Source organism: Thamnophis elegans, chromosome 4, assembly GCF_009769535.1.
Source record: "Thamnophis elegans isolate rThaEle1 chromosome 4, rThaEle1.pri, whole genome shotgun sequence".
In the NCBI taxonomy this organism is placed as follows: Eukaryota; Metazoa; Chordata; class Lepidosauria; order Squamata; family Colubridae; genus Thamnophis; species Thamnophis elegans.
Genome location: NC_045544.1, coordinates 29,264,885 through 29,281,563, shown reverse-complemented (window position 1 = coordinate 29,281,563; position 16,679 = coordinate 29,264,885). Strand labels below are relative to the sequence as shown.

At 37.7% G+C, this 16,679-nt stretch overlaps 1 protein-coding gene across 1 annotated transcript in view; it reads left to right on the top strand.

The window, feature by feature from the left end:
• Window positions 1-16,679, top strand: part of BVES (blood vessel epicardial substance) — a 61,315-nt gene that overhangs the window by 13,534 nt on the left and 31,102 nt on the right. The window contains 4 exon segments of the mRNA XM_032214963.1: window positions 1,379-1,487; window positions 5,445-5,597; window positions 10,676-10,682; window positions 14,730-14,742. Of these exon segments, the coding sequence (XP_032070854.1) occupies window positions 1,379-1,487; window positions 5,445-5,597; window positions 10,676-10,682; window positions 14,730-14,742 (282 nt within the window).

Here is a 16,679-nt window from a genome sequence, read left to right as displayed (position 1 = left end):
AAACAGATTTGAGTTTGATGGGGTACAACTCTATTTTACAGAGTGCGTGTATGAATAAACAGGATCTGGGAGCAGTTGAGAAATATCCATAGTCCAGCCATCTGTTTCCAATAGTGGTGGGAAACATTTAACAGTTCCACAAGTTTAACAGAAGGAACTTAACTTATTTCCAATGTACAGGTAATCTGGTCGCCAAACATTGATTTTATTTAGGATGATATCTATAAACCCTCAACAAGATTACTCTATCTGAATTTGAATTATTGTAATTTCCCATTTCTTATTCTCAGAAATTCTGTGATTCTACATAATGGATAGAAAATCCTTGACAGCTTCTAGCCATTTTGATTGTTCCTCTATGGCATTTTTATCTTTCTGGCACTGCAGCGACAAGCCAGGCTTATCTCACAAAATGAATGTCTTTGAAACTGTGTAATTTTTCTTTTGCCATGATTTCTATTTTGTACCTTTGCTGTTATTTATTTCTCCCTGAGTTTGTGCTTTTCTTGAATACTTAGTGCAGGGATCCTCAAACTACAACCCGCAGAAGCCATTAATCCATAAGGAACCACAAGGCTGCCCCATCAACATTGCCTCACCTACTCATTCCCCCCCCCACCTTCTGAAGAGCGAGAAGGCCAAAAACGGGATGTGCAGAGGCCTCAGGAGGCCAAAAATGAGCTCATTTTTGGGTGGCAGAGTGGTTCTGGAGGCCAAAAATGGGCCTGTTTTTGGTCTCCCCAGTCTCCAGAGTGGGAGGGAGACGTTCACCCTTCCCCCCAAGGCAACCACATTCCTGCTTTCCACCCCCAGGAGTATAACAAATCAATTTCATTTGTGTGTATTCTTTAATGGACTACTAAATTGGTCACACCCACCCAATCACATGACCACCCAGCCACACCCACCGTTACATGACCACCTAGCCATGCCCAGCCAGTCATATGACCACCTAGCCATCCCCATCCACCCAGTCCGCCCGCCTCAACAATCTGAGGGACTGCAAATTGGCCCCTGTTTAAAAAGTTTGAGGACCCCTGGCTTACTGGATAATTTCCAAGGACATTCAAAAATATTAAGAAGATGTGACTTGGTATTGTTTTCCGGGTTTGGGGAGTTGCATCAGAAATTGCCACTCTCCATATGTTTTTCCTAGTATGACTGAAAGCCTATAAATAAATGTATTTTATTTCTAAATGCATGTAGATATTAAGCATAAAAATGATGGTCCCCCAATATAAGACAAAATCTTTAATGCCACTGACATGGCATAAATTACTCAAAATTTAAACATTCTTCACTCCTGTACATAAACCTAAGCATCATTTTTCTTTTCCTTTGCTGGCACTTATTAACACAAATTGATCTGTTTTATTAGAGTTAGCGTGACGGTGGATGGGGAATTTCTGCATTATATTTTCCCTCTTCAATTTCTGGATTCACCTGAATGGGATTCACTAAGACCCACAGAAGATGGCATTTTTCAGGTAGGGAACTTCTGTGACTCTAGCAGATAAAATTCTCCTTTTCCAGAACTGAAGGACAGATACTCCAGGAAATACCCAATTTAGGATTAAGACCTAGCTCTAAGAATTTGTATTGACATCACTTTTTTTTGAAGAAGGAGCCAAATACTAGGATAATTAATGAAAATGCCAGCAGAGTAAAGTATGTGAAAGTTTAAGCAAAATATTAGTTCAGTAATTTTGAAAAAGAAACACTTTCTAGATTGGCTTTTCCACACATTTTCTTTTCTACTTGCCACTTGAATTAGCAGCTAATGCTGACAACGGAACTCATAGTTTTCTAATTAATGGAATATTCAGAAACTAGAGTGACTTGCAGTGCCAGAAAAACCAGTTTTCTAGTATTAGGGCTGCTTTAAGTTAGGACCATTTGTTTAGCAATCTTTTGAAGTTCAACAGCACTGAACAAAAGGACTTATGACCAGTGTCCAAAGTTATTGACATTGAAATGCCCCTGCAGGCACGTGATCAAAATTGAGCGCTTGTTAGCCTACTCATACTTAGTACTACAGGGGTGCTTCAACTCCACCCCTATATACCACCCTCCCCCTCTACGCCCTTTTGGCCCTGCCTTACATGTCACACTAGCTGACATTTGCCATCTCATTGCTTCTGTTGCTGACCAAACATGTCTGGCTTGACCTTTTGTCAGGCATTTGCTGGCCACAAAGGCTTTCTTACCAATGTTACATGTCATAGCTTTCTCACAAATGGAATGGGACAACTCACTATGGTCAACTCTGTGCAATTCCATGCATTCCATTCCACTGTTTCTTCTACATTTTGTCAATGGAAATAATGTTGAAGAAAGTGGTGGATAACATTTATTGCATTGTGTTAACCTGCACGCATTGTCCTGCAGCAAGTTGGCCATGGTGAGTTGTCTTAGACCCCTCACAAAACCTGGGGAAGATGAGTTCACATTGTTTACTTGCAAAAGACCAGGGCAGGCACATCTCATGAACATCAGGAGCAAGAAGATGGTGAAGGTCAGCTGGAACAGCTGAATGCCCAGAGGCCTTGAGTCAGAATGGTGAGGGCATCCACAATTGCTACCCAGGCTTTGAGCCATGTTGTTGCAGCTTGTCGGAACAAAGTAGTTTTGTATCATGCCACTGGACCAATCTGGTGGCTGAAGCTTTATGCTGTGGGTCAGGGACTTCTTGCAGTCTCAGTGCACCACGCAGTCCCTTGGCCCATCCTGTAGCCATTGACTCCAAAGCCACATGATTCTGGGACTGCTTGCTGCCCCAAAGGGCAGGTGCAGGGTGGCCAAAAGGATAGAAATGAAGGAGAGGAGGCAGTTAGGAGCTGAAAGAGAGGCAGTCCCATACCTGAGGCTCAGGGCTAGTAGGGATCAAACCTGGAAAGCCTTGGATAGAGGTAGATCCTAACAACCTGTTGACTTTGCTTACCGAAGGCACTGGAGAATGCTAGGATTATTGTTGCCAAGTGATGTAGGCATGTGATGATGTACTTTGCTATCACAGCACTCAGCAATGTAAATTCCAGTCCCAATTGTGATCATAAATACTGATTCCAAAAGGAATGTTTTCAAAGCTTTCCTTAGTTATTCTTTTGATGCTATTTTCTAATCTGATATAAATGGAAAAAGGTCTATTATTTGCAGAATCTGTATAACATATTCTCCTTATCACTAGGCATACATAGCATGCTTTAGATTGTAGGGATGACTGTCACATTTCAATTTATAAGACTGCAGGAGATGTGACATGTATTCATGTCAGATAGTTCCTGGTTCAAATATATGTCTCATCTGTCTGTTTGTCTGTCTCTCTCTCCCTCCCTCCCTCTCTCCCTCCTTCTCTCTCTCTCTCTCTCCCCCCTCCCCCCCTCTCTCTCTCTGCGTGCATGCACACATACACGTTCAAGTCAGTGTTGACTCCTGCCAACTCGCTGGATCGTTTCGTTTTTGTTCCATGGTTTTCATTAGTAGTTTGCCATTGCCCTCTTCTTAGTGCTGAGGGAGAGTGACTGGGTCATGGTCACTTAGCTGGCTTCATGCCTAAGGCAGGAACAGAATTCACTGTTTCTAGTTGGGTGAATTAACCGCTTTATCAGTCTGGCCCTGATTTGAATAGCAATGCCTAATTCAAAAATGAAACGGTGAATTGTTTTTTCATGGTTTCATTCCTATTTGTAGGAATGCTTGCAGAAATTTAAAATGAGTGATCATGCCTCTCTTTCCTAACAGCTATGTTGTGTCATGCAACAATAACATTTTGTTCCAATGCCATTTAACAGGTATAATGAAGCCATCTAAGATGGTGTTTTAAGTTAACTGGCAGACCACTTTTCCTAATACTTATTTGGGAATAGGATAAGACTATAAGGGGAGACCTTATTGGGTATATCAGAACATGTTGATGATCATTCAGGAATTTCAAGGAAGGGGGCCTTTTCATGAGCCAAGGTGGCGCAGTGGTTAAATGCAGCACTGCAGGCTGACTGCTAGATCAGCAGTTCAGCGGTTCAAATCTCACCGGCTCAGGGTTGACTCAGCCTTCCATCCTTCCGAGGTGGGTAAAATGAGGACCCAGATTGTTGTTGGGGGCAATATGCTGACTCTGTAAACCGCTTAGAGAGGCCTGAAAGGCCTATGAAGCGGTATATAAGTCTACTGTTATTGCTATTGCTATTATTGCTATTCTTGAGTGGTGCCTACTCTTTAGAGTTTCCTTCTTCAGATGCTTACTGTAATAATATTTTCTACTTCAGTCCATTCGCCTAGGTTTTTTCTGGATGAGTTTGAATATATTCTTTCATAAACCACATAGCTCTACAGTACTCCATACAGGCATCCTTTGGGGGGATTAAAATGATTGTTTTTATAAGTTTAGCTGCTGATTTTTTATTGCTTAATTTTCTTTTGTGTATATTTTTTCTTGATATGGTAAAGGAAGTGATATATAACAAGATGTATATGTAAAAATTAGTCTTCCACCTGAACCAAGTGCTCCTTTTTGCTGCTTAAGTGTGACCCCATCTGCCATTGTTGCACCATATGCTTGAGTGAAGAGCTTCCTCAGAATGTTCCTTTAGATTCAGACGCAAAAAACAACTTGGTCTGTGAAGACTTTGGCACCTGGCCTTAGTTCCATGCCATTCTGCCTAGGGTGGGAAATGTCCACTGACAGCACTTGTTATTGGACATGAGGGAAAAGTAAGGGAGCCAAGGAAAATTTAAAACATTTACCAATGGAAAAAACAAAGCATGGAATAAAAATCTAAACAATTTTTTTCAGTACCTAGGGAGTATTTTGCTAATAATTTTCTGTATATGATCATAAGGAATTTCTATAATGCTGGATCAAATAACTAAATCCATGTATATGAAACGGGAAAAATTGCATGCGTCTTTTCTTTCTTCCTTGCTTGCATTTCCTTCCCCTTTCTCTTTTGCTTTCATGTTTTGGATTTTTAGCTCCTTATGTCAGTGGCTTGTCCTCTGGTAGCAGTGTAAGTAGAACAAACACAATAAACCTTCATTTTAATGGCCCATTTGAGGAGAAGAGCTGTCTGCAAAATTCAGCATGAATTCTGTGTTTACCAGAAGTACTGTTCTTTTAATAGCATGCCCGAATTAAGGTTATACCTCTTCTGGATAAACTTGTCTTTGAAAAAGAAATACAATAAAGATAGGTAGCTTTTGCACTTGGATAACATATCCAGTAAGAGAAATATGTTTGTAGCAAAGAATGCTATAAATGGAGAAGAGTTAGAATGAAAATCAGAAATAAACTATTTTGCAATTTTAATTGATAAGACAATAAAAGAAAAGAAAAGGAATTGTCTTTATTTTTGTTTTGTTTTTAATTTGGTGTTTTTTTAAACACAATGATAAAAATATCAATTTCTCTTTTTTCCCTTCCCCATATTCGGGAATATGTCTTTCAGGTAACCCTTACGGCTGAAACAGATTGTCATTATGTGGCATGGAGGAGAAAAAAACTATATTTACTCTTTGCAAAACACCGATTCATCTCACGTCTGTTTTCAATCCTGATTGGAAATGATATTGCTGATAAACTCTATGCATTGAACGACAGAGTGAGCCAAGGGAAAGGATTTCGATATGATATTCGGCTACCAAGTTACTATCATGTATCAGCACCCAACACACCCCAAAAAAAATCTGCACACCATTTTCAGAACAATTCAAGAAAACAGTAAAATTAAAGACAATATACCTCTGACAACAAAATGACATACTTTTGCCTTCTTACCACCATTAAATGGTGAAACCATACTATGATGGTATCATGTGAAGACTCTCAAAAAGGAAACTTTTAAAATAAAAATCATTTTCTTTCCTAGCAGATAATCTAGTGGGGCGCTTCACAGTGTTTAGAACCAGCAGATTGTACACATAGATTGTGTGTTATGCAGATTCACTTATGTTGACTTGTTCTGTTCATCTTATTACTTTGGGAGAATAGGGGCAGATATGAATCATCATTTGATAACAACTTCTTGTAATTGTATTTTTTTTCAAAAACATCATTTGTATAGAACTTTTCATCCTGCTTATTAAGATCTTGTCATCATAAATTATGCAAGCGATTTTATCATGAAGAAGAGCAACAAGCAGGCCATCTTTTCAAAAGAACCTTGGTTCACTTGTGCATAATTACAATGCATAAACTTGGCCTACAGATTTACAGTAATTACCTATGTGACAAATAATTGAACAACCTGTGAAGCTGAAAGAAGACTTGGCGTTTTCTTCCTTTCTATCATAAACTGATGCTTTTGGATGTACAACAAAGGACAAAAATATTACTATTTAGAATTCAAAAAGTGCATCAATCACTTTAAATGTTGCAATTTATGTAGCATAAAAATGTTCCATTATTTAAATATCACAGAAGGCAGCTACAGTATCTTGATGGATGGGGACTACGGTATATATTTTAAGAACGGTGGAAATGCTATGGGAAAGGAATTATTTCTTAAAGCGCAAATATGGGGGGGGGGAGTTTGTCTTCTCGTCAAAAAGAAATGGAGAGTTTCCAAGCACTCTTAAACTAATGCCACTCCAGTGAACTGAAACAAAGGCAATAATTGCACCAACGACTATATAAAAACTCAAACTCACATGTATACAAACAATCAGTCTCCTTTCCTTTGTTCCAACATATCACGCTAACCTCAGAAACATGGAAAACTATCTAGAAATCCTATAAATCACAATATTACTTGTATCAGAAGAGTTTGAAATTTATAACGGGAATCATGAGCATGTTTTTCATCTCAGATTTTGAATCTAGGCAATAGAACTGTATTTTTCAAGAGGTTATCGCATAATAAAATTCTGTTATTCTAGAAAGGTCTAGTGTTGATAATCCCAGGTATTGACAGATAAGCACTCAAATTGAAAGGTTATGGTAACTGATTTAAAATATTCCTCCTCATAACTTAAAATTCTATATTTGTTGAAAGCTACTGGTCCAACAAGAAAGAAGAGCACAGGAGATAAGAACTTGAAGTGTACATAAAAACATAAGCAGTGCCTCTAGATCAAACTAACCATCTAGTCCAGCAGTCTATTTTCACAGTGGCCAAGCCACTGCACAAGAAAGTCCATTAGTCTTCCTGTAGGTAGCCTCAGCATAGCCATGCTGCTACCAAAGCTAATGGCCATTAATCCCGTGAACTTCCATGAATTGGTCCAATCTTTTGAGGCAAGCCAGGCAGATTGTCAGCGCATCTCACTGTAGCAAATTCCAAATTATGCTTTATATTTTTTTAAAAAAACAACTTCTGATTCTTTCAGGACTCAGTTTGAGTGAATTCTGGTTCTAGAATTTGGGGTAAGGGAAAATAGCTTCTTGTCTACTTCATCTGCACCATGCATAATCGTGTATACCTCAAATTGTGTTGCCTCAACTGGGACCAAAAATACCAGCTGGGATTTTAGATTTATTCAAAGTTTGGGGAGTATTATCAAGTCCTTCATTTTTCATAAGTTGGCCAATGTTGATTTTTTTTTTAGACAGCAATACTAGTTTATTATGCCATTTTAAATGCAAAATCAACTAGAAAAATAATACAGTAACAATTGCTAACACATGGCCATTATATAGAAGATGTTTAATCTTACCCATTTTTCAAGATTGAGTAATGTCTTTGAGCCTGGTGGTTTTTTTGCAGACATTTCATTACCCAAACGTAACATCATCAGTGCTAGTACAAAGATTAAAGAGCACCAAGGACCCCTAATTTTAACCCTGAGCTATAAATATTCTCCTTTATTAACATTGGCTGTATTGTATAATCTGGGAATTAACCTTTCTTTAAAGGAAGTACACATTATTTTCTTTCGCACTAACTGATATAAAGCTTCTGTATTTTTAGGAATAGTATAAGAAAAATGTATAATTTGCTCCTTAAAGTACAACCTATATTATAATGTTTCTGTGGAGGAGTCAATTAGGACAAATGCCATTATTTTTAAAATGGTGTTCAAATCCCAGAAAGATTTGAGCAATAGATTTTGAACTCTATGCTGTGAAAGATTCCAGAATCTAGTTATCTGGCACTTTGCTTGATCTATCTGATTCTTGGTTAACCACACATTTGTGTTTTCCATTTATTTTATTGAGCAGATTAGTAATGGTGTGTTACTTTTCTGTTTTGGATTTATTCTGGTCTGTCACTACATTGTTTCTTTCCAGAAACAGAAATTATAGGACAATTCATTCAAACCAAATAGATTCAATTAGCAGTAGTTGCAATATTGATAATAAAGAAACACAAAGAATTTGAAGTGAAATATTAGTAGACTGCTGTCTTATATTTTTGTTGCTTATACTCAGGGGAAGCTTAGAAAATGATAATTTTATATATAAAAACTTTAAAAGAATTGAAGCAATTTATATTTTCTATGCTAAATGTACTTGTCTAATATTGTACAGATATGTACTTCACAAATAATTAAATTTTAGTAGAAACATGTATTTTCTTAGCATTTCAGAATAGCTTGATCTGATGGAATGGCAGAAGATTTTATAAATAGTTTTTGGTAATTTGAAAATGCATTAAATACGTTGCTACCAGCAGGTATATTTAGTAGAAATGTATACATAAAAGCTTTTATATGTTCAGCAATCCTATAAACATTCTGCATCCACTTTATTGTCCATGCAAATACATACATATATGAGATTCTAAAATGTAATTGTTTAATTTCAAGATAAACCTTACGGTTTGTGAAGAATGTCTAATGTACTGACATTAACATCTAGCACATGTATGTAGAAGGAATCTGTAGATCTATCATGCCTATAGATCTGGAGCCATATGAACAAGGGACTGCTGCTTGTTTAGTTCCCCCCCCTTCCCCCCAAATGTAGCAAATGTGCCTGTAAATGCGCAGGGCTGGTGGGAGGAGAGAAGCATTCAGCCACAATAGTGAGGCAAAGGAGTTAAGGGAAAATACTGTTTATTCTGTGTTATTTACACACTTGGTGTTTGTATAAAGTAAATTAACATTTTCATTTTTTACTAAAGGACAACACAAAAAAGATAAACAGCATGCTCAACAAACTTATAAATGGCTACTTGGCTTTTCATTAATGAAATACAGTGATCCTTTCTGTAGACAAGTTGTTATTTGTGATATGCAATGGATATTGTATTCCCTCTGATGTAGATTACCATTTTAATAGGTTACCTCCCTGCTGTTATCTTCATAAGCTTTGATAATTAATGGAAAAGTAGGAATAATTACTAAATGTGTATGAATAACAGATTATTATTAATGTTTATTCTAAAATACATATATCCTACTTTTTATACAAGCTTCAAAGTTTATTATTTTAATGCAAAAGGCATGATGAAAAATGCAAACAAGCAGTTACAAGAGCCGAGGTGGCGCAGTGGTTAAATGCAGCACTGCAGGCTACTTCAGCTGACTGCAGTTCTGCAGTTCGGCTGTTCAAATCTCACCGGCTCAGGGTTGACTCAGCCTTCCATCCTTCCGAGGTGGGTAAAATGAGGACCCGGATTGTTGTTGGGGGAAATATGCTGACTCTGTAAACCACTTAGAGAGGGCTGAAAGCCCTATGAAGCGGTATATAAGTCTAACTGCTATTGTTAGTTATGGTAAAATACATTTAGGGGAATCTGCGCACAGGAAGAATATGAAAAATCTAGATTTTGTTATATAAACAATTTAGAGAGATATGGGAGGAAAGTATAATAACAAAGGGTGTATCCGTCAACCAAGATCTGGTCTGAATTCAAAATATGAAAAGCATGACTCAGTTTGATTTGAATCTATTAGAAGACAATATATGTAACTTAGAGTTGAGCTATGAGTCTTTGGTGCTCTCTGAGCTCGTTTGCTTGCAGGCATTTCATTACCCAACTAGATAACAACTAAAGTGTGAATGAGTGTGGGGCTTGTGCCATGTTTATATACAGCAGATGACCTACAACTTCTAAGGAGCAGATTTGAATTTTTAGAGCAGGGGTGTCAAAGTAACATCATCATGGCGGTGTCACATGATGTATTGGGACTTTCTCCCTTTTGCTAAAATGGGTGTGGGTGTGGGTGTGGCCAGCACGGGACACATCTGGCCCGTGGGCCAGGAGTTTGACAGCCCTGTATTAGAGTTTCAGTTCAGTAAAGATAATCTATAAAGGATAACACTGAAGGTCTACAGCTGGTTCATTCTAAGGTCAAATAGGATCAATGTAACAGGATAGTTATGGCCAGTTTAAAGAAAATTAATGCATCAACTGGATAGATTCTGGGATTTCTTATGTGCTAATTTTTTAAAAATATCCTGTAATCTTCCAAGGAAGAGATCGACTTACAACCACAATTGAGCCCAAGATTTCTGTTGTTAAATGAGATATTTGTAAAGTGATTTTTGCCCCATTTTACAATCTTCCTTGCCACAGCTGTTAAGTGAATCACTGCAGTTAATAAATTAGTAATCTTGTTAAGTAAATCTGGCTTCCACATTGATTTTTTGCTTATCAGAAGATCGCATGACCTTGGGACGCAGTAACAGTCATAAGTATGAACCAGTTGCCAAGCATCTGAATTTTGATCACAGGAACATGGGGATGGTGCAAAGGTCATAACTCTGAAAAACAGTCATAAGTCACATTTTCAGTGCCGTTGTAACTTTGAGTAGTCACTAAATGAACTGTAAGTTGAGGACCACCTGTATTAGTATGATTCTGTATCATATTAATACATTTCATATTCATAATTACTCAACAGCAAGCACACTACTGCAAACAGGCAATAAAGAAGCAATCTTTCACTAGAGAAAAAGGAGAAATACAAACAGCAGACGACCTTCTCTTAATACTGTAATAGTGTTTGCAGAAGTGATGAAAATCATTCACCAGCTGCTAATAAGACTGATCACACCATTCAACATCTACATTCAGCTATGTAAATATGGAAGGAAAGCTGCAATAGTGCTTAAGACTGCAGAAAATCTATCAAATCTCTTAAGTCTCTTCAAATAACTGAACCGATTCAAATGCACTCGATTCGATACAGACATCAAATCTATCCAAATAAATAAATTGATTGAATCGCCTTTCAGTTCTGTCTTCTCATCAAAACTTTGAACAGCCATAGAAAATATATCTGTAGACACTAATATTTGTATGACACCGAAGACTTCAGAAAAGTGGCAAAAGATTATATATAAATTTAAACAGTGAACCTGCAGCATACTCTGGGAATCCCAATGTATCTTGGCCCAGAAAGTTGCTTAAGTCTTTAATCAGATTTAAGATTTAAATAATCTCCAACTGATATTTGTTTTCACTGATCACTAAATCTATGCATTTCCAAAGCTGGAAATTATTTTATTCTATTAACCTGAACTTGTTTGTTTTTTTTCAAAATGAAGGACTTTGAATCTTTTGTTTCTTCTCAATAAATTTTGAGAAAGCCTCTAGTGTAAATCAAGGTCCTCCAATATCAATAAGATATTACAAAACTTCAGCTGGTGCTACAAAGAAATTCTCTCTATTTTTGAAGGAAATTTTTAGCTGTTTTTTTTTCCTCCTGGCCCACATAATTTGGACTGGGTTTATCTTTTGTGTGTGTGTTTACATTGGTGAGAATTCATCTGTCTTCATACTGTTGAAAACATGGCCAATTAGGTGTACCACTTTCCTTTTGGGAAAATCTGTGATACTTCTGTTCCACACAATGGAAAAAAGCAGGATAGCTTATTTAAGCTGAAGAGAATTTGGAAAGAGGGGAACATGCTTTCTGCAAATGAATTTAAAATAGGAATCTAAAGAAAGGTTTGTAATTTCTCCAGAATAATGAAACAGACTTGCTAGCTTTCTCATTAAAGTAGGAGAATTGAAAATGATAAATGAATTTAATAAATAACCTTACCAGCGATCTGTCAGGAGGAGGAAATATCCCATTGTAATAGAATAACTCATTTCTCACATCATCAGTGATTTCAGCCTATGGATTGTGTCCACTGTTCCTACAACTGTGACAAGTGATAACCATTCTTGTTTAATCGGCCGATAAAGTGGATAAATAGGATTTTTAGTTAGAGGTAAGTCAACAGACCAAATTAATATTTATTGCTTGCAGAATGCAATAATATTATTATGCTTTCAGGAAATAATTATTCTTACACATTAAAAGCATAGGGCTTCAGGTTCTGTCACATAAATCTTCATGACAGTTCCCGCCATATGGCCAAACTGTGAAAAATGAACTACTTAAAATAGTTTAAATTTGTTTTGGGAATCTACATGCATATAAATAAGAAAGCTTTGGAACTTGATTGTATAGATTCTAAACATTCCATATTCTTTTAAATGTATGACTGTACGTTTCACCACTTCCAATTAACAACGATTCTTTGAAGTAGACTGCACTTTCAATGTTCTGGAGGTTAAGGCTGCTGGAAATTATACTAAATATCATGTTTTTAAAAGATAAATGCAAGAGATGATGCAGTTACCTCTTCATGATCACCTTTGCTTTACATTACTTGTATTTTTTATATATCAGGTAACTGGAGGAAAAAGGTTTAGAAGCAGGGGTTAGAAGATGCATCTCCTATTTATAATAGGTGTGAAATTTGGTCATCAGTTGTGTTAAGTCTGATTGTTTGATTGGGTTTATGGCTTAGTAGTGGTTTGTACTAAACTATTATGTTTTGGCATAACATAATGTGGCACATATTCACATCATAACAGCTAGACTTCATTAAACAAATCATGGCTAAGTGAGAAATACTGCAGGAACCATGTCAGTAGAAAGGACCTTCTAGAGACTATTAGCTGAGCCGTTAAGGACAACTCCTGTTGCATTAATAACATTGACTGAAGTGAAACAGCCTTCTTAACCAGCACTTCTGGAGTCATTAAAAAACAATAATTGTAATTTTAAAAAATCTCTCATACCAAAATTTACCTTTCAACTTTGAGTATGAGAGGGCTACCAGATCTGGGTTGCAAATATTTGGAAATGGCTAGGTGGCAGCAAAGAGAGACAGAAAACTCTAGTAATCATCTGATCTCTGCACTCCTATGTATGAGGTCAAGGATAGTATTTTTGTTTACTTTGAGTCAGATTTGCTTCTTTATCTTTTACTACTGTATCAGTCCTTTCCTTAATCAAGCCTTCCTCCTGCATCTTTAAACTTTTGAGCAATACAGTATCCTAGTTCTTGGTATACATGTTAATTTCCTTCCTTCCTTCATTCATCTAGGACTACCTGGAATGGGTGTCCATTTCCAGATGTGTGTCTGCCTATGACTGCCTGTACATAAAGATCTGGGACTGTGCACTTATTTTAATTGGGAAGAAGTGTTTCAGATCTGCAGGAACACAGCAAGACACTATTATTCATAACAGCAGCAGCCATTCTTTTGTTAAACCTTTTTCAGCCAACCTGTCCAAAAGATGCAGCTGATTTCCAGAACTCATTAATTTAAAAGAATGATTCTTTAAAGTATTTGCAATGTTTTTTTTCTTGCAGAAACCTGTGAAAGCAGGGCTGGATTTTGACATGGCAGATATGGGAAATTGTGGAAGCTCTATTTGAAAAATGTTAATAAAACATCAGACTGTTACAAGCCACTAAGATGCATTACAAATCTATGACCGAATAAAGAAAAACTCTCTTTGAACAAAAGATGTGAATGAATGAAAAAACAACCCAAATTCAAAATTAATGAGAGCCATGTGAGAGTTAAATTTCAGAGACTCTCGTCTTTGACATCTAAAAACCTTGATAATAATAGTAATAATATTATTAATAATAATAGTAATAATAATAAAAAAATTAAGAAGATACTTCGTTGATACCTAGGATGCTGGCAGCAATCTGTATCAACCATCAATGCCAGTCAATAATATTTGTGATATGTTTTTAAATGTTCAGTTAACTGAGTTTCATGTTTAATGAATAAAAGATAATAGTAATAATAACAATTACCACAACAATAACAATAAGTGCATTTTTGAAAGCAAATATGCAAAAATGGAAAACAGTTCTAACAACAAATTAGAAGAACATTGGCGAAGTCAACATCAGTCGGCAAATCTTCCAGGGGGACTCACTTTTGCCACTACTGTTTAACATTGCATTAGTTTCACTGACAATAATCCTATGAAACACAAAACTGGGATACCAAATCTCAAGCCAATATGGCAAGATAAACTATCTACTATACAGGGATTATTTTAAAATGTATGTGAAAAGCCCCACTGAACTTAAATCAATACTCAACACAGTTCAACTGTTCAGCAGCAACATCAAAATGAACTTTGAACTTGAAAATGTGCTATATTATCAATGCTGCAAGGACAAATTGAAAAATGGAATGAATAGAACTGGGAAATGGAAGCATAGTGAAAGCATTAGCAAAGGATGATGGTTACAAATACCTAGGCATAATGGAAGCAGATAACATCTTGAATGGAAAAATCAAAGAGTCAACACAAAAGGAATACATCAGGAGAGTCTACAAAATATTAAAATCAAAGCTGAATGCTGGAAACATAATTAAACCAATTAATACATGGGCAGGTCCAGTGATATGCTACTTAGCTGGAATCATAAACTGGACTTTAGCTGAACTGGAAAATGTGCAAACTTTTGAATATGTACCACGCTTTACACCCATAAAGTGACATCTACAGGCTGTACCTGCCAAGAAAAATAGGGGGCAGAGGGCTATTGCAAATCCATCAAACTGTAGAAGAAAAATAAAGTTTGAATGCTTATGTGAACCAAAGTACAGAAAAATCGCTACAGGCTGTGAAAACGGACAACATTATAAAAACAACAGAAACAAAGGAAAAACAGCTGAAACAAAATTGAAACTGTTTCACATTTAATATGTGAATGCAGCAAAATTGCACAAACTGATTACAAAGCTAGACACGACCGAATTGGTAAATTAATCCACTGGTCATTATGTAAAAAATATGACTTACCTGTATCCAAAAAGTCATGGGAGCACAAAGTGGAAAAAGTTACCGAAAATGAGAAGGTGAAGATCTTGTGGGACTTTCGAATACAGACGGATTGTCATTTGAAACACAACACGCCAGATATCACGATTGTAGAGGGCCGAAACATACAATTTATTGATATCGCGATACCAGGAGATGCCAGAGTCGAAGAAAAAGAACTGGAAAAAAATCATTAAATACCACGATCTGGCCATCAAAACTACGTAATTATGGATGAAACATTTAACAGTTTCATCCATAGCTGTGATACCCATTGTCATTGGGGCACTTGGTACCATGTCCAAAAATTTTATAAGATACATCAACAAATTGCAGCTTTCTGCAATAACACCAGTAATGGAACTGCAAAAAACTGTGCTACTCTGAACATCATATATTTTAAGAAAGTACTTGGTTGATACTTAGGACCCTAGCAGCAACTGTATAAACCATTAGCACCAGTCAGTGGTATTTGTGACACATTTTTGAATGTTCAGTTGACTGAGTTTCATGTTTAATTAATAAAGTATAATAATAATAACAATAAGAAATAATAATAATAATTTTTAAAAAACTTGAACGTTGGAGAAGTGAATCCCTAAATTGGAGGCCCTTAAATTCTAGGCAGCTGCTTCAATGAGCAGCAGAGGGGTGGTTTGTACTCTCAAGATAAACAGAAGCGGTTTTCTTTTCACAATAATTTAGAAGAAAGTTAGCAGCGCCCTAATACTGCCCGTCTCGCTGTCGTGACATTCCGAATAGCTAAAGCGGCGACTGGCGATCACCAAGCATTTCCCCACCCCAGATAGACAAGGGAGTCCCAAGAACTTTTGGGTGGGCTGAGAAGAGCAAAGCTTATTTTTTTAAAAAAGCGCCTGCGCGCTCCCTCACGCCGTTGCTTTCTGAGGGCTGTAAGCGCAAAGAGAGAGCTAGCGCCGCCCGCAAGTTACTGCTGGCGGCTGCTTGATGCCTATTTTAGTCAAAACCTCCGTTCCGCGGAGGGCGAGCGCGCTTCCCTCGGGCTCCTCTAGCAGGCGCAGCGGAGCTACAGGGCGCTCCCGTAAAGGAGCGCGCCGGTGCTGGCAGTCACCTTTGAGTATAACATTCTGAAGAAGGCGCCTGGCAGCGGCGACGCACACAGGTAAGGCTGGGACTAGGAGGAGCGAAGCAGGTAGGGGAAGATTCCGGGGCAGCCAGAAGAAGCTGCGGGACTGTTCAGTTTTGATAGGCAGAATTGAGGCAGCTGGGAAGACGCGCAGGGCTGGGCGACATTTTCCGCAACCCGGTCTACTCACGAGCCGCCCTTAGGCGGTGAAGGGGGGGGGGTTTCCGGTGCAAATCTAGTCCGGGTGAATGAGTTTGGGCTACTTACAGCCTTTAACGTGGGCGCGCTGCTTCCCAGAGCCTGTCACTTCGTTAGCCTCGCCCGTTGGGTGCTTCCAGTCCTGCCTATGTCCCGCCTTAGCCTACCCTTGGCACCTGTCCTCTGTGTACCGTCCTCGTTGGATTCTCACGTCGGGACTTGGAGAAAGAACTGCAGAGACTCGTGTAATAACCGGTAGGGTGGCTGGAGTTGTGACCCGAGTTTAGTTTGGGGGAACTAAAAAAGGAGGGAGGGAGGGAGGAAGGAAGGAAGGAAGGAAAGAAGGAAAGAAAGA